This window comes from Eubalaena glacialis, chromosome 9 (assembly GCF_028564815.1).
Source record: "Eubalaena glacialis isolate mEubGla1 chromosome 9, mEubGla1.1.hap2.+ XY, whole genome shotgun sequence".
NCBI lineage: Eukaryota > Metazoa > Chordata > Mammalia > Artiodactyla > Balaenidae > Eubalaena > Eubalaena glacialis.
This window is the reverse complement of record NC_083724.1, coordinates 13,790,469-13,817,393: the sequence shown is the minus strand read 5'-3', so window position 1 is coordinate 13,817,393 and position 26,925 is coordinate 13,790,469. Positions and strand designations below refer to the sequence as shown.

General features: G+C 45.0%; 1 protein-coding gene across 1 annotated transcript in view; it reads right to left on the bottom strand.

Annotated features, from left to right (window-relative positions):
* Positions 1-1,392: 1,392 nt before the first annotated feature.
* TTLL11 (tubulin tyrosine ligase like 11) overlaps positions 1,393-26,925 on the bottom strand; it is a 242,034-nt gene continuing 216,501 nt past the window's right edge. The window contains exon 9 of the mRNA XM_061200992.1: positions 1,393-1,733. Coding sequence (XP_061056975.1) covers positions 1,441-1,733 — 293 coding nt within the window. The 3' untranslated portion in view covers positions 1,393-1,440. The remainder of the gene's footprint in view (positions 1,734-26,925) is intronic.

Sequence of the window (26,925 nt, the reverse complement as noted above, 5' to 3'; positions counted from 1 at the left end):
CACTTTTTGAGTACCTACGACGCACCAGGCTCTATGCTGGCCCTTGAGGCAACTGCTCCCACCGGTTGGGGTGAAGGGCAGTGTGATCAGAGACAGGGAAGGATGTGAGGAGGAAGAAGAAGAGAAAAGCAGGAGAAGGAAGACGTCTGTGCTGGTCTAGGACACACCTCTGCCACCAATGACTTTCCCCCGGCCCTACATTTGTGAGCATTTTCTGAGTCCTACTGTGTGCCAGGCACCGTGCTAATTAACGCCTTCAAAGACCCTTCATCCTCCTCACTCAGAGCCTGATGGTCAGCTCCGTCCAGGGCCCCCCAGGGTCCTATAACGAGGACCCTCTGGAAAGGGCCACATTAACCCCAAATCCAACAACACTCTGGAGAGCTTGGCTGTACAAGGGCAGTCTCTTGTCTGCCTGTGGTCAGCAGGCCCTGGACCCTGACTTGCCTGGGGCCATTTTCCAAAATGCCACCTTTGGCTGCCTCCGAAGCGTCCCCCCTGAGCGGGGGCTGCCTGGGGACACGGAGGGAGACAGGGAAAGGGTCTCGTGGATGGGCGAGCACGGCTCCCCTTTGCCCGGCTTCTGACAACAAGCCCCCGCTTGCTCTGATCCTTACGCAGGTCTTACTCTCCTTCCCTCTGAAGCCCCCTCCTCCCCTCCAGGGCTCCCTGCACACTCTGGGCACACTTGGTGATCGCCCCACCCATGGAGGGCTCCAATCAGAGGCCACGTGACTGGGGGACTCCTGCTTTGGGGTCAAGGTCAAACAAAATGATTTCAGAGGCTCCTGCCAGCTCTGAGACTTCAGGAGCCTTCCTCAGTTACCTCTTAGTTAATCATATCTTAATGAATAACACATGGAACACTGCAGCAACAGGCAAGCTCATGAAATCAACGAGGTCAGTCTGTTAACCACACCCACGTAGCACATGATTGCGGTGGGAGAGTCGCGCAGGCCTGCTGGGTGTTTCCACTTCATTTTCACAGAATGGGTGGTAGGAAATACACATGATGTCCCTGGGCTCTAGTATTCTCTTCGGGCGGGGCCTCAGCAGACCCCAGTCTCGGCTGCCTCAAGTTCTTTCTTCTCCGCAGCTCCCCGTCTTGGGGTTGTTGGTGCCCCCTTCCCCAAACACAGCAGTTTTATCCCCGGCTGTGGCTTCCCATGAGCCCAGAATAGAAGAGGCCATCTGTCACGTTTTGGATATCATATGTCCGCTGATGGCTCGCAAGCAGGTGGGCCACCAAGAGGTGCTGGGAGGAGGGCGGTTGAGAATCAGGCAGCCTCTGGAAGTGCAGCTTAGCAGAACATGGAGACGATTAGGGGGAATCGCAGGTGGGAATTCTCAGCATCCTGCCATCTCTCTCCCCGGCAGGAAGCCTGGGGGTCTCTTGGGCTCGGAAGGGCTCAATCTTCTTCTGGGAGGACAGAGCGGCCCTCAGGACAGAGCGTGTCTGGAATGGGAGAGCTTGAGGGCACCGTTTGTGCAGGGCGGGGGGTGGCCCTCAGCCAGCTGGGCTGCGGGGGTGGCCTCCTGCGGGGTGCCACTGTGAGGGGGCCGGCCACCCGATGTGGCGCTCCGGCCGCACACCAGGCGCTTCTCGTCCAGCAGGGACAGGTGGTATTCACACAGGTCAATCAGCGAGGCTACCTGCTCGTGGCGTGGCAGCATCTTGAACTTCCTCTGGGCCAGGTAAAAGAAAGCCTCCACGAAGGCCTGCAGGCACATCCCTGTGGGTGAGAGACTGGGGTTAGTGGGGTATGTGTGTGTGTGTGTGTGTGTGTGTGTGTGTGTGTGTGTGCAGAGGTGGCTTGGCACGCTGCCCTGGGAAGACCCGACTCCAACCACCAGGCTCTCTCCCCACCGCTGTTTCATTCTGGAAACGAAACAGGGCTGACTGAGTGCCTGCCATGCGAAAGTCTAGCTGGGTGTTTGCAACCACTTGCAGATTCAACCCTTAAGCAACCCTGTGAAGAAGGTTCAATGAACCCTGTTTTACAGATGGGGAAATTGAGTCTCAGAGAAGTGGAGAGACCTGGGCAAAGTCCAGCGGGTAGATAGCGGTGGGGCTGGGATTTAAACCTAGCCCAAAGCCTTATCCCTCTGCACCACCATCAGATGTTCCCATTAAAACCCATCGCACTGCTTTTATAATAAGGGAAAGGGGTATGAAGATGAGCCCAGTCTGATGGCAATGTTCTGTATCCTCATAGGGGTGTCAGTTACATGAGTGTGTGCATTTGTCAAAAGCCGCAAGTTATATTACCTTAAGACTGGTGCATTTTGCTATATGTAAATTTTACCTCAAAAAGTAAAATATACCTGACCCCTTCTCTACCCAAAACTATATTCTGGAAGGTATTAATAAGAGTCCCCATTATGCCCCTGGAATGTTCTTCTCCTACTTTGCCTCATAAACTCCTACTCATCCTTGGGATCTCAGCTGAAAAATCACTTACCCAGCTAAACTTCCCCTGAGCCCCAGATTACATCCAGCTCCTGGTACAGGCTTCTGGCACTTTTCTTTGTCACACCTTTGGTGGCTAGTTCAGGGTTTATTTGTGTGGTTCTTTAACAATCTCTATCTTCCCTCTGGACTGCGGGCTCCAGCTCACCTCAGTGCCCCCGGTGCCAGGTCCCCAGCAGGCGCTCAGTATAGAGGGACAGACTACACGAGTGAATGAATGAATGAATGAGTCGGTGCTAGGTGCTTCACAGACATGCCTTTTCGAGGTCATTATTATGATGCCTCATTTTACAGATGAGGAAACTAACAATCAGAGATGTCGAGTAACTTCCCTAAGGTCACAGAGCCAGAGAATTGTGGCCTGGAAATTCAAACTCTAACTCCCAATTCTTTTAACTATGTTGTGCTGCATGAAAGGTTCTGAGTCTTCCCAATCTCGTAGTTAAAATGAACCCCGTGATCCACATTCATGGGATTCCATGGGCTTCTTGGGGAAGGTGGCTCTAAGGCATACCAAATGCCACACAGTATTCTGGATGAGGCCAGTCCCCACTCCACTAATCTACACCTTCCCAGTGGCCTTGTTTCCTGGCTCAGACGTGCTAGTTGCCTGCTCTGTCACTGCAGGCAGAAGCCTGGCCTGGGGTTTGTAAATACTGGATATGGACCTTGGGATCTGAGAGATCCTTTTGCGTCGGAAACTTGAGCTGAGCAAAGTTGTTTTTTCTTAATCTTCTTCTAAGTCCATCAAAGCTTTTTTGCTTAGCTTCTCTTGACTCCAGACGTTCTGTACGTCCCCTGCTTGGTCTTGACAGGCGTTGATAAAGAGAACAGTAACCCTTTTAATGTAAACAGAGGCCTGGTGCGGAAAGAGACACAGGGGAATGGAGGCCTCAGTCTACAGTCAGGAGACAGACGTTTCCTAATCACCGACTCTGGGCCAGGGCTCTCCTAGGCTGTGCGTGCATGTGTGTGTGTGTGTGTGTGTGTGTGTGTTACAGTCGGTGGGAGAATCTGGTACACACAGGGTGAAGAGGCCAGGATCTAAAGCCCGAGAAACGCAGTGCAGTCCCAGCCCCCAGCTTCCCAACTGTGTGATCTCAAGAGCACCGCTACTCCAAGTGTGGTCGACCGACGGGTGCCAAGTCCAGGAACTGCGTGTCCCTGGTCCCTGACAAGCTAAGGAGCTCCCGCCAGAATGTAAATCACCCTCCTCATTAATCACATTGCTTAGTTCAGCTGGCAGTACTTTGTAGCAAGTCTTTCTCTTTATAAAGGAAGCCACATGCATTTACATGCTGGCTCGAGTCTCTTATCCAGGACTGTAAGGAACAGTTCGCGACCGCAAGTGTCAGTAGCTCTGGGGTCTACTCGCCCTTCTCCGGCTTTAATGTCACCATGATCTTGTCAAAATGCAGATTCTGGGGTGGGGCCCGAGACCCTGCATTTCTGACAAGCTTCCCAGTGGTACCCAGGCTGCTGGTCTACACTCTGAATAGTGAGAATTGAGCACCTTTTCTCAACAAACACTCGTTTCCTTCCCTTAATTGGAGGCAGGCTGTGATTAGAGCTATAACGCACCGAAAAAATACAATGAAGACCTTTTTTGGAGGAAAAAACATGGCTAAATCACCTGGAAGAAGACATTCTAAAATGAGAAATGGGATTTAACGTGTTATACTTGGTTTTCTTTTTGCTTGTCTGCATTTTCTGATTTTCTATAGTAAACGTGTGCAATTAAAAAATATGCAATGGGAAATTCTAGAGAGTAGAAAGAGGTGATGCAGGGGCAGCTGTTTTAATTATGAACCCTTTGCTACTATTTGATTTTGAAGTCATTACTTTGAAAAAATACAATGCAAACTTTCTGCATATGTGTTCTACTTTGATAAAAGTTATATATATGTATATTATATATATGTATGTTTTATATATACGTATATATGTATGTTATATATATGTATGTTATATATATACATTATATATGTATATTATATATATGTATGTTACATATATATGTGTATATATATATATATGTGGGGATGCAGGGGAATGGACATCACTGACTCGTGCGTGGATCACGTACACTGCGCCTGGTGCTCTGATCCTCACTACAACTCCCATTGTGCAGATGAGAAAACTGAGGCCCAGAGAGATGAAATAACTTGCCCTCAGGTCACACACTGGTAAGTGGCAGGGCTGGGGTTTGAACCCAGGCCTCAGGCACCGCTGATTCTGTTGAGAGTCCCCCGGAGGGCTTGTTGGAATACAGACTGCGGCCTCACCCCCAGAGTTCCTAGTTCTGAAGGTCTGAGGTATGGCCTGAAAACCTGTACTTCGAACACATCCCCAGGTGGTAACGAGGCTGCTGGTCAGGACCCCACTTTGAGAACCCGTCCCCTCCCTGCCTCCTCCCACTGCTGAGTTCAGTCTGTTCTTTCTCCACTGCCAAAGACCATCTGCAAAAAGGGGCCTGCTTGCAAAAGGGCCTGCCCCCGAACTGCGAGAAGCTTGACTTTGGGCTAAAAATGCCTTTTAAGACACTCTGATTGAAAGCAGACTCAATCAGTTATTTTTAAAAGACTAATGATGGAGCTGGAAAAGCATGAACTTGTTCCAACTTTGCATTACGTCCTCTGTTGGTTTCTGAGAAACCGCACATCCCCAGTTTCTTGCAGCATCATCACTTAACCGCTAAGGGGGGCAGAGCTCCGTTGCCCTCTGCAAGGCCCTGCCCTTCTCTGTCTGTACTGATGGAGTCTAGACCTGAAAGGTTCTAGCGGGCCAGGCCACAAGGGCCCTGCAGACCAAGGTGGGACTTCGAATTTCCTGCGGAGGAAGATGGGTGGCCACTGGGAAGTTTCGAAGTGACTTGGTCAGGGTGGCTGCCGCATTGACAGCAGGTGGCAGGGGCACATGAGAAAGAAAGCGGGGAGACCCATTGGGGGGCTAACTGTGCTGGTCCAGGCGAGGGCTGACAGTGGCTCGGACCAGACGGCAGTGGTGGAGGTGGTGAGGGATGATGAGGCTCTGAATAGAGTCTGGGGGTCACGCCTGTGGCTCTGTGGGCTGCCGATGGGGTGGATGCGGGTGTGAGGGCGAGTCAGGAGTCCTCATGAAAGAGGGACTCTAACAGCAGGCTGAGGGACTGGCCTTCCCCTCAAGGCCTGGGGTTTTCAAACATTTTACGCATAAAATTGCTTGGGGACCTTGCCAGAAATGCAGGTTCCTGTTCCCGTCCCCTGGGGATTGTTGGTGATGAGGCCCTAGCTACTGCACTTGTAACTGCAGCTCTGGGGATTCGACCCACGAGGGTGATCAGGAAGCTTGGGAATGAACACTCCCTCTTGGCCATCTCTCGAAGGGCTCTTGAGGAGACAGTGCAGTAAAGAAGTTAAGAGCATGGTCTTTGAGAAACATAGCGCTGGGCAATCAAGAACCTTTGGGGACGCACAGAACAAGCTTTCTCCTCTGCAATCCCACTGCCCACCTCTCTCCGCCATCTTCATCTGCTTGGGCTGCCAAGTACCGTAACAAAACACCATAGCCAGGGTGGCTCAAATGACAGCTCTCACAGCTCTGGAGGCGGGAAGTCCGAGATCAGGGTGCCAGCGTGGTTTGGTTCTGGTGAGGGCTCTCTTCCTGGTTTGCAGACAGCCGCCTTCTTGCTGTGCCTTCATATGGCAGAGAGAGAGAGCCAGCTCTCTGGTGTTTCTTCTTATAAGGACACCAGTCCTATTGGATCAGGGCCCCACCCTTATGACCTCATTTAACCTTCATTACTTCCTCAGAGGCCCCATCTCCAAATACAGTCACACTGAGGGTTAGGGTTCCAACATATGAATTGGGGTTTAGTCCATAGCACCCTGGTCCGTAGCTTGGTTCTGCTGCAGTGTACCCAGTACTTGGGATGCTCACCTACCATTTACCAAGTCTCTGAGATTACTTGAGCTATTTAGGAAAGGTGTAAGAGACCCTACTCCTCTTCCCTGCTCCTCCACCAGCCCTGCCAAAACACCACTCACAGCTCTGATGCAGAGTTGGAAGCGTCTCTTTGGTAACATTGCTTCAGTGACCCATTACAGTAAAAGGGATGAAAGGAAACAATAGCACTTCATATTCATTGAGCCCTCATTATGTGCAAGCCCTGGGCTAAGGGATGCCTTTGCGTTATTTAACTGAATGAATCTCTCAGAAATCTCATGAAGCAAGTGTTACCATCAATCCCGTTTCATATTCAAGAGACTTGTCAAAGTCATATAGCTGGTAAGGTGGCTGACCCTAGGACCATTCTCATAACTTCTTTACTCTGCTGCTGCTTCAAGAGCCTTCAAAGAGATGGCCAAGTCGGGGTGTTACTTCCAGTCACTTAGAAGGAATAAACAATGCTGCCTTGCAGTGAATGAGGGAGAGAGCCCCCCCATCTCTGCTGGATGTCAGCAAGAAGGTGCAGTCCCCTCTGCCAGGCTTTGCAAACAGGCTTTCCCCACCTGCCCCCTGTGCCTGAAGATAAGCTGCTGTGTGTTTTTCGAAACTTCATTTGAGTTGATGGATCTCACTGGAGAAAGCAGCCTTCGAAACATTCCAGTGTAGCCATCCACGGGGCTCTCACGGAGGCTGCCACCTGGATATTGGGATGCAGCCCCTGACAGACCGTGGCCTCATTCTGTCAATCAGCCTGGTGAGGGTGGGCCCACGGGCTGCTGGCCCCAAGCCCGCTCCCCTCCACGCCCAGGGAGGGGACCTTGCACGCAGGACTTAATGACAGCGCTGGTGGCTGCTCTCCGATAATCCCACCATCTACTCTGGGGCTTAAGGATGGAAACGAGAATAACACCTTCCGTGTGCAGAGCACTTGCCAATTTCCAAAGAATATCTGTTTTCTTGCCTGGTTCTCGGAGTAATGTTCAGAAGAGGACATTATTACAAGGATTCCCCACTTATAGTTGAGACCCAGAAAGGCCGAGTGGCTTGTCAAGGTCCCCCTAAGTGGACGAGGCAGCATTTAAACCCTACCTGACTCTCAAACCCACAGTTCTCTTTCCGACACCGCATTCTTTCTTGACATCTGACATTTATGTATTATTTTATAGTTTATAGAGCACGTTTGCACATATGATATAATTAAATCCAAATCATTGTCGACAGCCAGGGATATTACCCCAGACTGAATATGAGATTTTTTTTTTTTTCCCTCTCAAAAATACCTGTGCTTCCTTGCTAGTAATTCTATTTCAAAAATTGGTGTGCTGGGCTAGGACAGCTACTCGCCGATTCCTTCTCTCGCCCTAACCTTTAAATCTCTTTCTCGTTACTCACCTGGAATAGATGTTTCTGTCTCATAGGGAAATTTTAAGCGCATAAGTATACAAGATTCCTGTCTGGAATCGTTGATGGGAAATCAAGTTGAGTGACCTTGACCTGAATTAGTTTAGGGGTCCCTGTCTGCGAAGCGGAATGCTCCCCACAAGCGCTACGTGACGGCTGCACCAGCTCCGAGGTGCTTAGTCACAAGGATCTGTCTTCTCTCCGTTTTGGGGATGCCTTGCAGCCTGTTCCTGATCTGCGGCTGCACGGTCCCCGCAGGCATTACCACGGTCCCTCCAGGCCTGGGGCTGGGGTCTCAAAGGGCTCCACCGCAGGAGATGAAACCTGGGCGGTTCCCGTGAGATGGCTTTTGGCTCTGTGGAGTAGTGACTGATGGGCTGGTCTCAGTTCCAGCTCTGCCGCGTACTAGCTGTCTAGTCTTTCGGGAGCCGTTTCGCCTCTGGAGGGCTTGGTTTCTTCATCTGTAAAGAGTGGCTTTTACAAGGCATCACCCAGAAAAAGCCCAATACAGTGCTTAAAAAATACCAGTCATCTCCCCACTTTGATGTCTGCCCTCTCACCTCCCGCTGCCTGGAGTGCTATCATAACGCTGGTTTCATTTTCTTCTTTTATTGCAATAGCTGACCGCGTGTCTCCACACTAGGCTGTTGTGAGGCCGGGGAGTCTTCGCCCCCATCTCCAGCCATCACAGAGCAGGCTTTCAAAAAGCGTTTGTGGAAATCAATGAACCGATTGACTGGGATTACAAGGGGAAAAATCCTGCAAGGGGGGTTAGAGGACCTGGATTCTCACATGGTCTGTGCCCTCCGCACAGCGTGGCTTTGAGCCAGTCTCTCCCCCTCTCCGGGCCTCACTTTCCCCTTCTGTAAAATGGGCAGAGGACTGGACCGTTTCTCAGGATTCCAGAAGCATTAGGAGGGATGGTGGCTTCTGAATGTTTTAAAAATGATACTAATTAGAATCACAAACCACATTTATCGAGGATGCTCTGCCCGCCAGGACTCACACTGTGAATTTTCCCCAAACGCGCAACCCTGAGAGGCTGGTACAGCTGATGCTCACACTGTGCAGACGAGAGGAGTGACTTGCCACTTGCCCAAGGTCACACTTCCCATGCCCAAGGTTGCACCGTTGGGAGTGGTGGCGCTGGGCCCCCCACAGCTGCTCGACACCACCTCTCCCCAAACCAGATGGAAACCTTTCAAGGCTCACCCTTTAAGGGACAGAAGGGATGGCCTTGCTCCTGCCTCTCCCCATGGCTGGGGAACAGAAGTTGCACATGCGCAGTCATTGTATCTAAACATTACAGCAACAAGTCACCATCACCTTTATCCTTGGCTAGATGGAAAAATTACTAAGTGTCAGGAATGAACCATAAATAGGCCTTAGAGAAAAATCATTGCCCCCAGATGCCCGCGGCACCCAATTAACAAACATAACCAAAGATGAAAGCGGCTATTCCATCATTTCATTAATCACAGGTCATGCCACTGGCCGGTGCAGAGTGGCTGGTAGGTCCCGCTCCAGTCCCAGCCAGTGTCACCCCTGATTCCCCCATGACAAGGATGCAAGCTCCTGAGTCACTGTCTGGGGAGACAGGCTACAGGGCTGGTGACAACTTCCTGCACCTCCTTTGTGCTATTCCAGACATTTCTTGTGGGATTAATGGCTCCAACGGACCTTCTGAGGTTCAACACTCAACCCTCAGCAAGTGGTCACAATCTCTCCCTTGGAAAGGACTTCAGAGGTCATACAATCCAGGCCCTTACAGGATCATAACACCACTCAGTAAGAAGAAGTAATAAGAGTAGTTGGCATGCAGCACACACGTTGTATGTATCAGGCACCGCGGTGAGCTCTTTCTAAGGCGCCTCTCGCCTCATCCTCAAAACAGGTGCATTTCTGACCCCCATTTCACCCTTTGGTTTTTCACCTGTGTTTAGGGACATAGCGAAGCTTTGCTTTTGTCTTGGGCTGTTTATTAGTTGGACACTACAGGCTTCTGGGGTGCAGGGAGGTAAAGACATTCACCCGGAGCCCCACAGACTGGAGGTGGCGGTGGGGATGCGAGCCCAGCTCTGTGAATCTGCCCTCCCGGCCCCAGGTTCACTCAGAGAGGCAGGGAAGGAGCCACAAGTCACAGGTCAGCAGGAACAGCATGGTTTCTGGTACTGTCTCTCTGGCTTCCTGTAGTTTCCCCATGAGGTGCTGAGCTGAGCATGCCCTCCCTGACATTGCTGGCGGTGGTCATCTAGCCCCTCACTTGGCCACGTCCAGTGATGGGGTCTCATCACCTCCCCAGGAGGCCCATTCTCACTGTGTGCTCTCTGCCTCTGAGCTGAAATATGCAAAGCTTCCCCACTGGCCCCACTTTTCCAGAGAGCAAACCTAACTCTTCTTCCCCACGATGGCCTTGCTCTGAGAGGATTTGCAAGGCGGCAACCAGAGCAATTCACTTCCACAGACTTTTGCTGACCACCCATCAGGTGGATACAGAGCCCAGCAAGCCCTCATCCCTCATCTGATGGAAGGGAGGGAGGAGTGGGGAGGAGAGAGAGGGGGTGGAACTGGGAGCAGGTAGGGTTAGAAGGCAAAGGAAGAAGCAGATGATTGCCTGGGAGAGGCAGGAATGCTGCAGAGCCTAAGGGAAGAGCAGCAGGTGGGCTGGCATCAGTGTCCAGTGCCCCCAAGATCATCAGGGTCTCGCCTTCTCCTGAATCGCGCTCACTGGCCAGCAAATGCACCCGGTCTTGCATTAAAAGGCTGCCTCGACATCGCATACGTGAGTCACCTTTCTATCTCTACTTCTTGCTAGCCAAACTTCCCAAAGGGATGGTAGCCCAGGCACTGTCTCCACAGCCTCCCCTCTGGCATCTCAGGGGGCTGTTCCCTACCTCGCCACCAAGCTGCTCTCGCCAAATGGCTGGCCACCTTCCCTTCCCTTCTTCTCAGCTGGCTCTCTGCATGTGTCCACGTGGAAGCTCCCTCCTTGAATACTCTCTCCCCAGCTTTTCTTGGTCTCTCTAGGAACTCCCGGCTCAGGCTCTCCTGTCCTCTGCTGGCTTTGCTCTGCTCTCCTGGGTATTGGGGTCCTGCAGGGCTCTCCACCTGGGCTCAGCTTCTCCCTCTCCTTGTCATTCACTCCCTAGGCTTTAAATATCCTCTGTGAATCAATGCCATTGAATCGTTCTTTCCAGGCCCCACTGCTTTTTTGCCACTGGGGTGTCTCATTAGCATCTCAAAGAGCCTGTTAGAAATGGATCTCCGGGTCTTCCTTTCCTGATTCTGCTTTCCTGACGTCCTAACCATTTAAATAAATTATATCTCCACCCTCCTAGTTGCTCCTGCCAGAAGTCTGAGAGCCACTGTTGAAACTCCTCTCCCACAGTCCCTGCCTCCCCCCAACACCCCAAGAACTTTACACCCTGCACCCACCCCCACTATCCCCCCAACCCCCGAGTCTGCAAGGCCACAGCTCCCCTGGACCCCCATGCAGCCTCCCAGCTGGTCTCCGCACTTCCAACACCGCATCCAGAATGACCTTTTAGAAACACAAGTGAAGCCACGTATTCCCCTGCTTTAAGCTCTTCAGAACAAATCTACATCCTTAACGTGCTGTGAGCATGCGGTAAGATCCAGGTAAGATCCAGCCCCTGCCTGCCTCTGCGGCTGGGCTGCCCCTCGAGCCGGCGAATCCCCCCCTCTGTGGGAACGCCCTTTCCCTCAGCCTCTCCCTGGTTGCCATTAGATCTCGGCTCCAATGTTACTTTTCCTGACAGATCTCCCTGACCCACCTCCTAATATATATTAGGTCTTCTCTGCTATCCTCCTTAAAACTTAGTCATCTTATTTCCTAGAACTCATCACAACATTTAATTACGTGTTTATTTCTGTATTTCTGAGTTTAATGTCTGTCTGTCTCTGCTACCGTGCTGTCCACGGCATGGGGCCTGGGGGTGGTCTATCCTATTGGTCACTGCACCTGCTGTCACCACCCATGCCTGGCAGGTGGTAGGTGCTCACAGGCCATTAGTTGACTAACTGAATGAAATCTATAGGCATAAAGATACGGAAGCCACAGATGAATGGATAAAGAAGATGTGGTGTATATATTTACAATGGAATATTACTCAGCCATAAAAAAGTGAAATTTTGCCATTTGCAGCAACATGGATGGACTTGGAGGGCATTATGCTAAGTGAAATAAGTCAGACCGAGAAAGACAAATACTGCCTGATATCACTTATATGGGGAATCTAACAAATACAACAAATTAGTGAATACAGTATAACAAAAAAGGAGCAGACTCACAGATACAGAGAACAAACTAGTGGTCACCAGTGGGGGCAGGGCGGGGAGGCAATATAGGGATGGGGAAGTAGGAGGTACAAACTATTGGGTGTAAGATAGGCTCAAGGGTGGATTGTACAACATGGGGAACATATCCAATTTTGAAATAACTGTAAATGAAAAGTAATCTTTAAAATTGTAAAAATTGTTTAATTTAAAATTTTTAATTAAAAAAAGAAAAGAAAAGAAATCTATAGGCGTAGCACATGATACACAGTAGGTGTTTGGTAAATGTCAGTCTCCTCCCTTCCCACTGCTTGGGTCACTGATGTTATGAGCATGCTTTCAGCATCCACTTATGGCAGAAGGAACCCAGGCTTTACATCACACGTGTCTAAGGTCAAATCCACGGTCTGCCTCTTACCTGGTGCTAGGTGACCTTGGCTCATTCACTTCACTTCTGGGAGCCTCATTTTCTACCTACCCTGTGTGGCTCTTAGATGGGTTCAGTGAGAGAATTTAGATGTAAGGGGCCCGGCCTGGCACATGGAAGAAACCCCATAAATCTGAGCTTCTTTTTCTTTCCTTCTTCCTTCCTTCCTTCCTTCCTTTCTTTCTTTCTTTCTCCCTCCCTCCCTCCCTGCCTCCCTCCCTTCCTTCCTTCCTTTCTTTCTCTCTCTCTCTCTTTCTTTCTTTCCTTTTTTTGCCACACCATGCACCTTGTGGGATCTTAGTTCGCCCACCAGGGATTGAACCTGGGCCACAGCAGTGAAAGGGCTGAGTCCTAACCACTGGACCACCAGGCAATTCCCAAGAGCGTCTTTCTTTATTATCTTTAGGTAATCAGAGAGGCCATCCCTGGCAGATAAACAGTCTGCTGCCCTGGAGGGCAGAGGCTCAGAATCTTCATCCCATTGTAGTAGTTCTTTGTTTCCAGAAAATAGGCAGTTTGGGGGAAGTTAGGCTGCCCTAACTCACCCACCAAATGCAGCCCTCTTCCCTGCTCCCCATATTTGCCCTCCAGTTAACTGGCTGCACCTTCTAGAAGACCAGAGTCAGGAGCCTTGGCAGTGGGGGGGCGCCTGTCCTCAAGAAGAGGCCCCTCTAGGAGCTCTGAGGAGCCGGCCTGTCACTTGGAGAGGTGATGGGAGGCAGATGAGTGTCAAAAATAAGACAGAGAAGTGGGTTTCAACTTGACTTATATTAAGAATGTCACTTTAGAGCACAAATGAGAGAGAAGAGAAATGCTCTTTTATGTGGGAGTTTATTTTTGTCACTTTGTCAGAGAGAAATTGCAGCCCTGAGGGCACTGGAGCTGCACAGAATTACCCAAAACATTAACATGCAAATTGCCTTCTTTAGAGAAGGTAATTTTATTAGTGCACGAAAATATTTCTGTCACTGTACTCAGGCTTGGGAACGGTGCCGTTTGGGGGCCAGTTGGGGCCACCGCAAATGGAGAATTAGGGAGAGTCTTGAACTTGGTTAGGATTCTATTACCTCCTCTTCTTGAGACCACGCCTAGGACACGCTGCAGTGTTGCAGCTGGTTACCGTGGGTGTACCTAGTGTAGATGGCAAGTGACTTGTTCAAGATCATACAGCATCCATGGCAGAAGAAGAGGTAGAGCTGAGGTCATGCGCCCTGTGTTTTAGGTAACCAGGCGGTCAACAGGGGATCATTAGGGGTCTTGGAAGTAGCCACTCTGAGAATAAGAAGCGGTGACATTCCATCCAAGCACTCATTCATTCATTCACTCACTCATTCGTTCACCAAGGTTTCACTGTGCTAGGCCCTGGACCCCAGATATGAATCAGGCACGGGCATCAGCATCCACAGGGGCAGGTGGGAAGGGGACACAGACAGACACAAACACTTATAATCCAGTAAGCTAAGACCTGCTGGGGGGGTGTGCCTAGAACCAACAACACAGAAGAGAGTGTGACTGGCAGGGCAAGGGGCCTGGAAGCTTCACGAAGGAGGGTCTTGCATGTGGGCATTGCCCAGGCAGTCAGGCAGGAAGGTAAGCACGAGCAGAGGCACGGAAGGAAGCACGTTGGTCTGGTCCATATGGAGTAGCGTGTGTAGCTGCCGCACAGGGTGTGTGGGAGGAGAGCGGGTCTGGCACGGGGGGCCGGGGTTGCAGAGGATGGAGAGGAGGTTGGCCGGGCCCATCTCACAGGCTAAAGAGCTCAGATTTTATCCTGCAGGTGGCAAGCATCCCTGCCAGGCCTGTTCAGAACAGAACCACGTTCCCTTGAGACTTCAGGAGGGAGGGGGTTCCCCAGGCCCTGGAGTGCCAAAATGACAGAAGGTTGCATGAGGCTGAGCTTATATAAGGCTTGCTCCTCCCTCCAGACGTGATCAGCGGGGAAGTGTGGGCAGAGACAACCACCTGCTACCAAGAAGAAAGCACCTCAGTCATGTAAGGTCTCACCGAACACTTCGGGAGCGCACCTTTCCCAGGAGGCTGCTATCCCTCACCCTGAGTTGCTTGGCAGCTACATCACATGACCGTGGTGGGGCTCGGGTAAGTGCTTCCACCGCCCCAGGAGCTGTCTTTTAGGAAAGCTGAAGGGAAAATGTGGCCATTTCAAGCACACAGAGAGCTATTGTGGAGATTCTGAGCCGGCACACTCCACCTCAGGGTTTCTCAACCTTGACGCTTTTCAGATCTGGGGCCAGAAAATTCTATGTTGGCGGAGGGGAGAGTGTCCTATGCATTATAGGATGTTTAAAGCATCCCTGACCTCTACCCACTAGATGCCAATAGCAACATCCCTCTTTCCTTCCCCAGTTGTGACAACAAAAAATGTCTCCAGGCATGCCCAAATGTCCCCGGGGGAAAGTGGGGGGATCACCTCCTGTTGAGAACCACTGGTCTATCCAGACCTCGGGGAAGACTGATGGAGGTCAAGGAGGCCTGACCACTAGAAGTCTCCTAAGTCTGGCGGTGAGATGCAGAGCATCCCCAAGGGCACGGTATCTGCCTTCTCCCCTCTCCCATGGGGCAAAGGATGGACCAGAGTGCAGGTTTTATCATGTGACTGTGCACTGACTATTTCAAAAAGAAATGTGTCTAAATTACTCCTAGAAAGACCTAAGAAAGGGAGCAAAGTGAGGAGGTAGAAAGCCAATGGACAGCAGCTAGTTCAGGGTCTCAGTGTTCCTCATCTGTAAAGCAAGGGGGTTGAACAGATGATCTCTAAGGCCTCTCTTGTTTTAAAGGCTATGATTCCACACCAGTGAGATGAGCACACTTTAAAGGATGCTACCAGTGAATATTGAAGTTGGCCCCAAGTGAGAGATGATAGACTCTGGGCTGGATAAGGTTTCGTCTTGGGTTAATTTTCTTGCTTAGAGACAGAGAACTGATTAAGTGGCTCATGAGGTTCTCATTTCACTCTCTGGGTTAAATGATTAAGCCCAGATTTCACCAGGAATTCCATGGAAAATCTCTGAAAGGGCCTGTATGGTAAACACTTCTGGAATGTTTGTGATTGGTACAGTTTCTCAAAGACCACTGGAGTCTGAAGACAGAATTTTGGCTCTACCACCCATCAGCTGGGTGACCCTGGGCACACTACTTAAATTCTCTGAGCTTCATCTCTGTTCTCTGTAACCAGGTTGGTGTGAAAAGGGCAAATGCGTAAAGAGGGCTTCCAGTTTCAGCTCTGACACATAAAGAGCTTGGAAGTCATCACTCCCATTCTCACAATAAGAAAAAAAAATGAGCAAACTGGAAATCGATGGTTTTTCTTACATCTGTCAGAGAAATAAGGTCACAGGGCAAACTGTCACCCTAAAAACTGGACAGACAAGTGAACATGGAGAATCACAGCTGAGATCAGCTTACTGGGAGCAGAAGTTGCTAGAACCAGTAACTGGTAGGAACACTTAATTGGTGATTCAAGAATTGCTGGAGGCTGACTATGGACTAGATTGAGAGTTAGAAATTCCTGGGGGCTCAGTTTTAGGGGGTCCCCCACACTTTACCTCCAGAACCCAACCAGGTTCTCAAGGTGACTATAGGAGAAAAATCCCTCTTGCTTCAGGCAGGGATGAGGGGAAGGTAATCATTTTGAAATATGCCCAGAGTGTTCTCCATAACAAAGTCCTGCCCTCAAGGGGAACTGCTTTACCACAGGCTTATCTGAGCTGAGGGAAGGGCAATTAGACAACTCCAGCCTCTCTCTTCCTGGAAAGACAACTGCAGGCTCTCTCTTCCTTCTTTCTCACATAAGGAAAGAAAAAAAAAAAGGCTAAGAAACACTTCTGAACATCTCAGTCCAAGTACTCAAGCCCACTAAGAAACTGAGATTTAACCATAAGATTATCAAATGCTTTCTCTCCCTAGCAAATTACCACCACATCAACAGGGCTCCAATATTACAACAGTGGATACAACCGAGAGCTGCAAAACAATTTAAGAAGGATTGTTTAAGGAAACCCAAAGACAATTGGGGGTTGAAAATAAAACCAAGGAAGCTGAAGCCTCTGGTACCTACAGCTGCAGCAAACATTAAATACAGCCCAGCTCCCAGCCAGGTTAACATAAAACCTCACACTTAAAGCCTGATTGCCTCAGTTCTTAGTACCTGATATATCATGGCCAGCTTTCAACCCCAAATTACAAGACCTGCTAAAAGATGAGAAAAAACCATCGTCTGAAGAGACAAAGTAAGCATCAAAATCAGACTCAGATATGAAACAGATGTTGGAATTATCTGACAGAGAATTAAAAATAATGATGATTAATATATTAAGGGCTCTGATGGAAAAAGTAGGCAACATTCAAGAACAGATGGGCAATGTAAGGAGAGAGATGGATACTCTAAGAAAGAATCAAAAGAAAATGCTAGAAATTAAAAACACCATAACAGAAATGAAGAAAGCTCTCAATGGGCTCAGAAATAGACTAGACATAGCTAAGGAAAGAATCAATGAGCCTGAAGATATGTCAATAGAAATGTCACAAACTTGAAACTGAGCAGGACCCTGTGGGGCCCCTGGGCATGGAAGCATTTCTGTCCGCTGTTTCTTGTTTGTAGGGAATAGACTCCATGACCTTCCCTGAGTCCCAAAGGGCAGATTCAAACAGTTGTTAATCAGGGAAGGGAGGGGATGCAGAGACAAGGGAGGAGCAGCCAAGAAACAATAGTATAGCCTTGGGGCAGGGTCCTCATTCTGCCTCAAGGGATACACACAACAATATATTTAAGTTCTTCTGCAGAACTAAAACCCCCACCAAATGGAAGATGCTAACTACTTGATGAAGCTTTCTTCAGAGAAGATCAGGAGACCACTTGAGGCCAGATTAAAGGAATCACAGAAGCTCATCAGGAAATCACCTGAGGCCAGATTAAAGGAATACAGGCCCTGCACACACACAGATCCTTATCAGCAACGCTGCCCTTGAACTATTGCTATAAAACTCCTCACCAAATTCCCCCGGGTTGGGACACACAGTTTTTCAGGGCAAAAGCCCACTGTATCTCCCTTTGCCTGGCAAAACAATAAAGCTATTCTTTTCTACTTCATCCAAAACTCTGTCTCCAAGATTTGGTTCAACACCAGTGCACAGAGGTCGAGCTTTCAGCACCAAACTGAAAAGAGAAGAGAAAAATGAATGAAAAAAAAAAACAAACCTGAGGGACTTCTCTGGTGGCACAGTGGTTAAGAATCTGCCTGCCAATGCAGGGCACACGGGTTCAAGCCCTGGTCTGGGAAGATCCCACATGCCATGGAGCAACAAAGCCCATGCACCACAACTACTGAGCCTGCGCTCTAAAGCCCGCGAGCCACAACTAGAGCCCGTGTGCCACAACTACTGAAGCCCGCGCCTAGAGCCCGTGCTCTGCAGCAAGAGAAGCCACCACAATGAGAAGCCCACGCACTGCAATGAAGAGTAGCCCCCGCCCACTGCAACTAGAGAAAGCCCGCACACAGCAACGAGGACCCCATGCAGCCAAAAATAAATAAATAAATAAACAAATAAATAAAATAAAATATAATAAAAAAACAAAAAAACCCTGAATGTCCAGGAACAGTGTCTTTGGACAACCTAGAAGAAATGGATAAATTCATAGAAACAAACAACCTACCAAGACTTAGTCAAGATGAAATAGATAATCTGAACAGACCAATTACTAGTAGGGAGATTGAATCAGTAATCAAAAACCTTCCAACAAACAAAAGTCCAGGACCAGATGGCTTCACAGGCAAATTCTATCAAACATTTAGGGAGAGCTAACACCTTCTCAAACTCTTCCAAAAAATAGGAGATGAAGGAACTCTTCCAAACTCATTTTATGAGGCCAGTGTTATCCTGATACCAAAATCAGACAAGGATGCCACAAGAAAAAAAAAGTATAGGCCAATACCCCTGATGAACATAGATGCAAAAATCCTCAACAAAATATTAGCAAACTGAATTCAACAATACATTAAAAGGATCATACACCATGATCAAGTGAGATTTATTCCAGGAAGACAAAGGATGGTTCACCATCTGCAAATCAGTCAATGTTGTATACCACATTAATAAAATGAAGGATAAAAATCATATGATTATCTCAATAGATGCAGAAAAAGCATTTGACAAAGTACAACATCCATTTATGATAAAAGAAACTCTCAACAAATCAGGTATAGAGAGAAGATACCTCAACAGAATAAAGGTCATATATGACAAGCCCTCAGCTAACATCATACTCAATGGTGAGAAGCTGAAAGCTTTTCCTCTAAGGCCAGGAGCAAGACAAAGATGTCCACTCTTACCAATTTAATTCAACATAGTATTGGAAGTCCTATCCAGAGCAACTAGGCAAGAAAAAGAAATAAAAGGAATCAAAATTGGAAAGGAAAAAGTAAAATTGTCACTATTTGCAGATGACATGATATTATATATGGAAAACCCTAAAGATTCCATCAAAAAACTGCTCGAACTAATAAACGAATTCAGTTAAGTTACAGGATACAAAATCAATACACAACAATCTGTTGCTTTCTATACACTAATAACAAACTGTCAGAAAGAGAAATTAAGAAAACAATCCCATTTACAATTGCATCAAAAAGAATAAAATACTCAGGAATAAATTTAACCAAGGAGTTGAAAGATCTGTATATTGAAAACTGTAAGGTATCAATGAAAGAAGTTGAAGACAAATGAATGCAAAAATATTCTGTACTCATGGATTGGAATAATTAATATTGTTAAAATGTCCATATTACCCAAAGCAATATACAGATTCTATGCAATCTGTATCAAAATCCCAATGACATTTTTCACAGAAATAGAACAAACAATCCTAAAATATGTATGGAACCAAAAAAGACTCTAAATAGCCAAAGCAATCTTGAGAAAGAAGAACAAAGCTGTGGGCATCACACTTCCTGATTTCGAACTATATTACAAAGCTATAGTAGTGAAAACTGTATGGTGTTGGGATAAAAACAGACACATAGATCAATGGAACAGAAGAGAGAGTCCAGAAATAAACCCATGCATATATGGTCAATTAATTTACAACAAAAGAGTAGAGAATATACAATGGGGAAAGGACAGTTTCTTCAAGAAATGGTGTTGGGAAAATTGGACAGCCACATGCAAAAGAATGAAACTGGACCACCATCTAACACCATACACAAAAATTACTCAAAATGAATTAAAGACTCAAAACTAAGACCTGAAACCATTAAACTCCTAGGAGAAAACATAGGCGGTAAGCTCCTTGATATAGGTCTTGGCGATAGCTTTTTAATCTGACACCAAAAGCAAAAATGAACATCAAATTAAAAAGTTTCCTTTGCACAGCAAAGGAAACCACCAACAAAATGAAAAGGCAACCTACTGAATGGGAGAAAATAACTGCAAATTATATATCTGGTAAGGGGCTAATATTCAAAACATATAAAGAACTCATACAACTCAATGGAAAAAAATTCCAAACAATCTGATTTTAAAATGGGCAGAAGATCTGAATAGACATTTGTCCAAAGAAGCCAACAGGTACCTGAAAAGTTGTGCAACGTCATTAATCATCAGGGAAATGCAAATCAAAACCACAATGAGACAGCACCTCATGCCTATTAGAACGGCTATTATCAAATAGATAAGAAATAATGAGTGTTGGCAAGAATGTGGAGAAAAGGGAATCCTTGTGCCCTGTTGGTGGGAATGTAAAATGGTGCAGCCATTGTGGAAAACAGTATGGAGGCTCCATAAAAGATTAAAAATAGAACTCTAACATGATCCAGCAAATCCACTTCTGGGTATTTATCTGAAGAAAATGAAAACATTAACTCGAAAAGATATATGCACTCGGGGCTTCCCTGGTGGTGCAGTGGTTGAGGGTCCACCTGCCAATGCAGGGGACACGGGTTCGAGCCCTGGTCTGGGAAGATCCCACATGCCGCAGAGCAACTGGGCCCGTGAGCCACAGCTACTGAGCCTGCACGTCTGGAGCCCGTGCTCCACCACGGGAGAGGCCGCGACAGTGAGAGGCCCGTGCACCGCGATGAAGAGTGGCCCCCTCTCACTGCAACTAGAGAAAGCCCTTGCACAGAAATGAAGACCCAACACAGCCAAAAAATAAATAAATTAATTAATTAAAAAAAAAAAAAAGGAACGTTTAAAAAAAAAAAGATATATGAACTCCCATGTTCATTACAGCATTATTTACAATAGCTGAGATACGGACACAAGCTAAGTGTCCACTGATGGATGACTGGATAAAGACATTGTAATATGACTATTATTCAGCAATAAAAGAGAATGAAATTGTACCATTTGCAACAACATGGATGGAGCTCAAGGGCATTATGCTAAGTGAAATAAGACAGAACAGAGAAAGACAAATACTGTGCATCTCTCTTATATATGGAATCTAAAACAAAAATGAAAAACATTAAAAAAAACAACCCAAGTTCATAGATAACAGAGAACAAACTGGTGGTTGCCAAAGGTGGGGGGTTGGTGGAGGAGAAATGGGTGAACTGTTTTTGTTTTTTATTATAAATAAATTGAATTTTTTTAAAAAGGATAAAGTAAAGGAGAATGTCTTGGAACAGTGGGACAATACAAAAGGCTTGAAATACAATGGGAATACCAGAAGGAGAAAAAAGAAAGGAACAGAAGAGATATTTGAAGTAATAATGGCTGAGAATTTTCCAAAATTAATGAGACATCCAAACCACAGATCCAAGAAGCTCAGAGAATGACAAGCAGGAGAAATACCAAAAAATTAACACCTATACATATCATATTCAAACTGCAGAAAACCAGAGACAGAGAAAACCTTGACAGACGCCAGAGGGGAAAAACACCTTACCTATAGAGGAATAAGAAAAAAATTACATCAGCATCTCACCAGAAACCATGCAAGAAGAGACAGGAGTGAAATATCTTAAATGTTGAAAGAAAAATCCCATAAACCTAGAATTCTGTATCCAGAGAAATTATCCTTCAAAGGTGAAGGAGAAATATTTCTCAAACAAAAACTGAAGGAATTTGTTGCCCATAGACTTGCTTTGCAAGCAATGTTCAAAGAAGCTCTTCAGAGAGAAAGAAAATGATCTAGGTCAGAAACTCAGATCTACATAAAGAAAAGAAGAGCATCAGAAAAGGAATAAATGAAGGTAAAATAAATCTTTTTTATTTTTCTTATTCTTAACTGATCTAACAGATAACTGTTTGTTCAAAGTAATAATATCAACAATGTGTTGGGTGATTATAGCTTAGGACTAAGTGAAATGAGTCACAGCAAAGTTATTAGGGAAGGGGGGAGGAATTGGGAGTACTCTTTTACAAGGAACTTGCACTCTCTGGGAAGTGGTACAGCACTATTTGAAAATGGGCTTATTAGCTGAAAAAGTACACTGCAAACTCTAGGACAACCACTAATTTTTAAAGAAGAAGTATAACTGACATATTAAGAGAGAAAATGAAATCATATAAAATGCTCAATTAAAACCAGAGAAGGCAGAAAAAGAGGGGAAGATAAAAAAGAAACAAAGAACAAGGGAAATAAATGGAAAGCAGTTACTAACATGGTAAATAGTAATCCAGCTATAGAAATAATCACTTTAAATGTGAATGGTTTAAATACATTAATTAAAAGACAGAGATTGTTAGAGTGGATTTAAAAGAGCAAAATCCAACTACATATTGTTTACAAGAAACCCTCTTTAAACATAAAGACATAGATAAAAAGTAAAGGGATGGAGAAAGATATATCATGCTAACACTAACTAAAAAAAAAAAAAGGCTGGAGTAGCTATATTAATTTCAGACAACGCAGACTGCAGAACCAAGAAAACTATCAGGGATAAAGGTGGGCATTATTTAATGATAAAGGGGTCAATTCTCCAAGAAGACAACAATCCTTATCATGTATGTAGCTAAAAACAGAGTGTCAAAATATGTGAGGTAAAACAGATAGAACTGCAAGGGGAAATAGACAAATACACTCTTATAGTTGGAGATTTCAACACCCCTCTATCAGTAATTGACAGATCCAGCAGGCAGAAAATTGGTAAGGATATAGTTGAACTGAACAGCACCATCAATCAACTGTATCTAATTGACATGTATAAAATACCTTATTCAACAAGAGCAGAATACACATTATTTTCAGTTCACACAGAACATTTACCAAGATAGACTATATTCTCAGCCATAAAACATAACCTAACACATTTAAAAGAATAGAAATCATACAAAGCATCCTCTCATACCACAATGAAATTAAACTAAAGATCAATAACAGAAAGACAGCTGAAAATTCTCCACATATTTGGAGATTAAATAGCACATGTCTAAACAATACATGGGTCAAAAAATAAGTCTCAAGAGAAATTTAAAAATATTTTTAACTAAGTGAAAATGAAAATAGAACTTACTGAATTTTGTGGGATGCAGTGAAAGCAGTGCTTAGAGGGACATTTAGAGCCTTGAATGCATATATTAAACAAAATGAAAGATCTTAAATCAATTATCTAAACTCCCATCTTAGGAAACTAGAAAAAGAAGAGCAAATTAAATCCAAAGTAAGCAGAAGAAAAGAAATAACAAAAACTAGAGCACAAATCAATGAAATTAAAAATAGGAAAGCAATAAAGAAAATCAATTAAGCCAAAAGCTGGTTCTATAAAAAGATCAATGAAACTGATAAACCTCTAGCCAGGCTAAGCAAGAAAAAAAGAGAGAAGATTACTAGACTACTAATTAGTAATTAAAATGACTAATATCAGAAATGAAAGAGGGTTATCACTACTGATCCCATAGACATTAAAAGGATAATAAAGGAATATTATGAATAACTTTGTGTCCACAAATTTGATAACTTAGATGAAACGGATCAATTTCTCTTTTTTTTAAATTAATTAATTTATTTATTTTTGGCTGTGTTGGCTCTTCATTGCTGGGCGTGGGCTTTCTCTAAGTTGCGGCCAGTGGGGGCTGCTCTTTGTTGTGGTGCGCGGGCTTCTTATTGCGGTGGCGTCCCTCGTTGTGGAGCATGGGCTCTAGGCATGTGGGCTCAGTAGTTGTGGCTCGCGGGCTCTAGAGCACAGGCTCAGTAGTTGTGGCACACAGGCTTAGTTGCTCTGCAGCATGTGGGATCTTCCCAGACCAGGGCTCGAACCCATGTCCCCTGCATTGGCAGGTGGATTCTTAACCACTGTGCCATCAGGGAAGTCCTGGACCAATTTCTTGAAAGACACAATTCAACAAAACTCACACAAAGAGAAATAGCTAATCTGAATAGGCTTATATCTATTAAAGAAATTAAATCAATAATTAATAACCTTCTAAAAAAGAAAGCACTAGGCCCTGATGGTTTCACTGATAAATTCTACTAAACATTTAAGTAAGAGATGATACCAATTCTCTACAATCTCTTACAGAATATAGAAGCAGAGGGAATATGTTCTAACTCATTTTATGAGGTCAACATTACCCCAATACTAGATAATGGCATTACTAGAAAGGTAAAACTATGGACCAATATCTCTCATAAACAAAGATGCAAAAATCCTCAACAAAATATTAGCAAGTGGAATCCAATAATGTATAAGAAGAATTATACACCACAACCAATGAGATTTATTCCAGATATGCAAGGCTGCCTCAACATTCAAAAATCAATTAATGTGGGCTTCCCTGGTGGCGCAGTGCTTGAGAATCTGCCTGCCAATGCAGAGGACACGGGTTCGAGCCCTGGTCTGGGAGGATCCCACATGCCGCGGAGCAACTAGGCCCATGAGCCACAATTACTGAGCCTGCGTGTCTGGAGCCTGTGCTCTGCAACAAGAGAGGCCGCGATAGTGAAAGGCCCGCGCACCGCGATGAAGAGTGGCCCCCACTTGCCGCAACTAGAGAAAGCCCTCGCACAGAAACGAAGACCCAACACAGCCAAAAATAAATAAATAAATAAATAAATAAATAAAATTAAAAAAAAAAAAGAAAGTTGTCTAGAAACCAGGGTCTAGTTTAAAAAAAAAAAAATCAATTAATGTAATCTATCACATCAACAGGCTAAAGAAGAAAAATCGTATGATCATGTCAATAGGTGCAGGAAAGGCATTTGACAAAATCCAACACTCATTCATGATAAAAAAGAAAAAAGAAAAAAAAAAAACCCCTAAAACTCTATGCAAGCTAGGAACAGAGGGGAACTTTGTCCGTTTGATGAAGAATAGCTACAAAAACCCTACAGCTAACTTCATATTTAATGCTGAGAAAATAGGTGCTTTCCACCTAATATTGGGAACAGGACAAGGATGTCCCCTCTCACCACTCCTGTTAAACATTGCATTGGGAGTCTTAGTTAATTCAATAAGACAAGACAAAACAAGACAAGAAGAGAAAAGAAAAGGTATACCAAAAGATTGGAAAGGTAGAAATAAAACTGCCTTTATTCTCAAATGACACGGCTGTCAATGTAGAAAATCCCAATAAATTGACAAACTTCTGGAACTAAATGATTATAGTGACATTGTAGGGTACAACGTTATTATATAATAGTCAACTGCTTTCCTATATTCCAGCAATGGACACTTGGAATTTTAAATTAAAAACACAACATCATTTATATTAGCACCCAAGTAAAGTAAAATAAAATAAAATACTTAGGTATAAATCTAACAGAACATATGGAAGATACATATGAAGAAAACTAAGAAACCTGAATGACAGAAATAAAAGATCTAAATAAATGGAGAGATATTTCATGTTCATGGACAGGAAGACTCAATATTGTTAAGATGGTAGTTCTTCCCAACTCTATAGATTTAACACAATCCAAATTAAAATCCCAGCAAGTTATTTGGTGAATATTGACCAGCTGATTCTAAAATTTATATGGGAAAGGCAAAAGGCCAGAATAGCCAACACAATCCTAAAGAAGAAGAACATAGAGGACTGACACTACCCAACTTCAAAACTTACTATAGTTACAGTAATCAAAACAACACAGTATTAGTGAAAGAAGAGACAACTAGATCAATGGAACAGAATACAGAGCCCAGAAATAGACTCACACAAATATAATCAACTGATATTTGACAAAGGAACAAAGGAAATTCAATGGAGAAAGGACAGTCTTTTCAACAAATGGTGTTGGAACAAGTGGACATCCATATTTAAAAGAAAAAAAAAAAGAATCTAGACACAGACCTTGCACCTTTCACAAAAATTAACCCAAAATGGATCATAGACATAAATGTAAAATGCAAAACTATACAAGTTTTAGAAGATAACAGGAGAAAATCTAGGGGACCTTGGATTTGGCTATGAATTTTTAGACACAACACCAAAAGCAAAATCCCTGAAAGAAAAAATTGATGTTAGACCTTATTAAAATTAAAAATTTCTGCTCTGTACAGGCACTGTTAAGAGAATGAAAAGATAAGTCACATAAACTGGGAGAAAATATTTGCAAAAGACATATTTGATAAAAGACTTGTATCCAAAATATACAAAGAACTCTTAAAACTCAACAATAAGAAAAAAAAGTGGGCAAAGATCTGGACATCTCATCAAAGAAGATATACAAATGGCAAATAAGCATATGAAAATATGCTTGACATCATATGTCTTTAGGAAATTGCAAATTAAAACAATGTGGTATACCACTACACACCTATTACAATGGCTAAATTTAAAAAACTGACAATACTAAGTGCTGTCAAGGATGTGGAGCAACAGGAACTCTCATTCATTGCTGGTGGGAGTGTGAAATGGTACAGCCATTTTGAAAGACAGTTTGGCAGTTTCTTAAAAAGCTAAACGTAGTCTTACCACATGTTCCATCAATCACATTCCTAGGTATTTGCCCATTTTGAAAACGTATGTCCACAAAAAAAAACTGCACACAAATGTTTATAGCAGCTTTATTCATAATTGTCAAAAATTGTACGCAACAAAGATGTCCTTAAATAGGTGAATGGATTAACAAACTGTGGCATATCCATTCAATGGACTTTTACTCACAGATAAAAAGAAATGAGCTATCAAGCCACAAAAAGACATGGAGGACCTTTAAATGCACATTGCTAAGTGAAAGAAGCCAGTACTGAAAAGGCTACATACTGTACGATTCCAACTATATGACATTCAGAAAAAGGCAAAACTATGAAGAGAGTAAAAAGATCAGTGGATGCCAGGGATTCAGGGTGGGGGAGGATGAATAAGTGGGACACAGGGGATTTTTAGGGCAGTGAAAACATTCTGTATGGTACTGTACTGGATACATTACATTATGCAGTTGTCAAAACACATAGGATGTACAACACAGAGTGAACTTTAAACTATGGACTTTAATTAATAATAA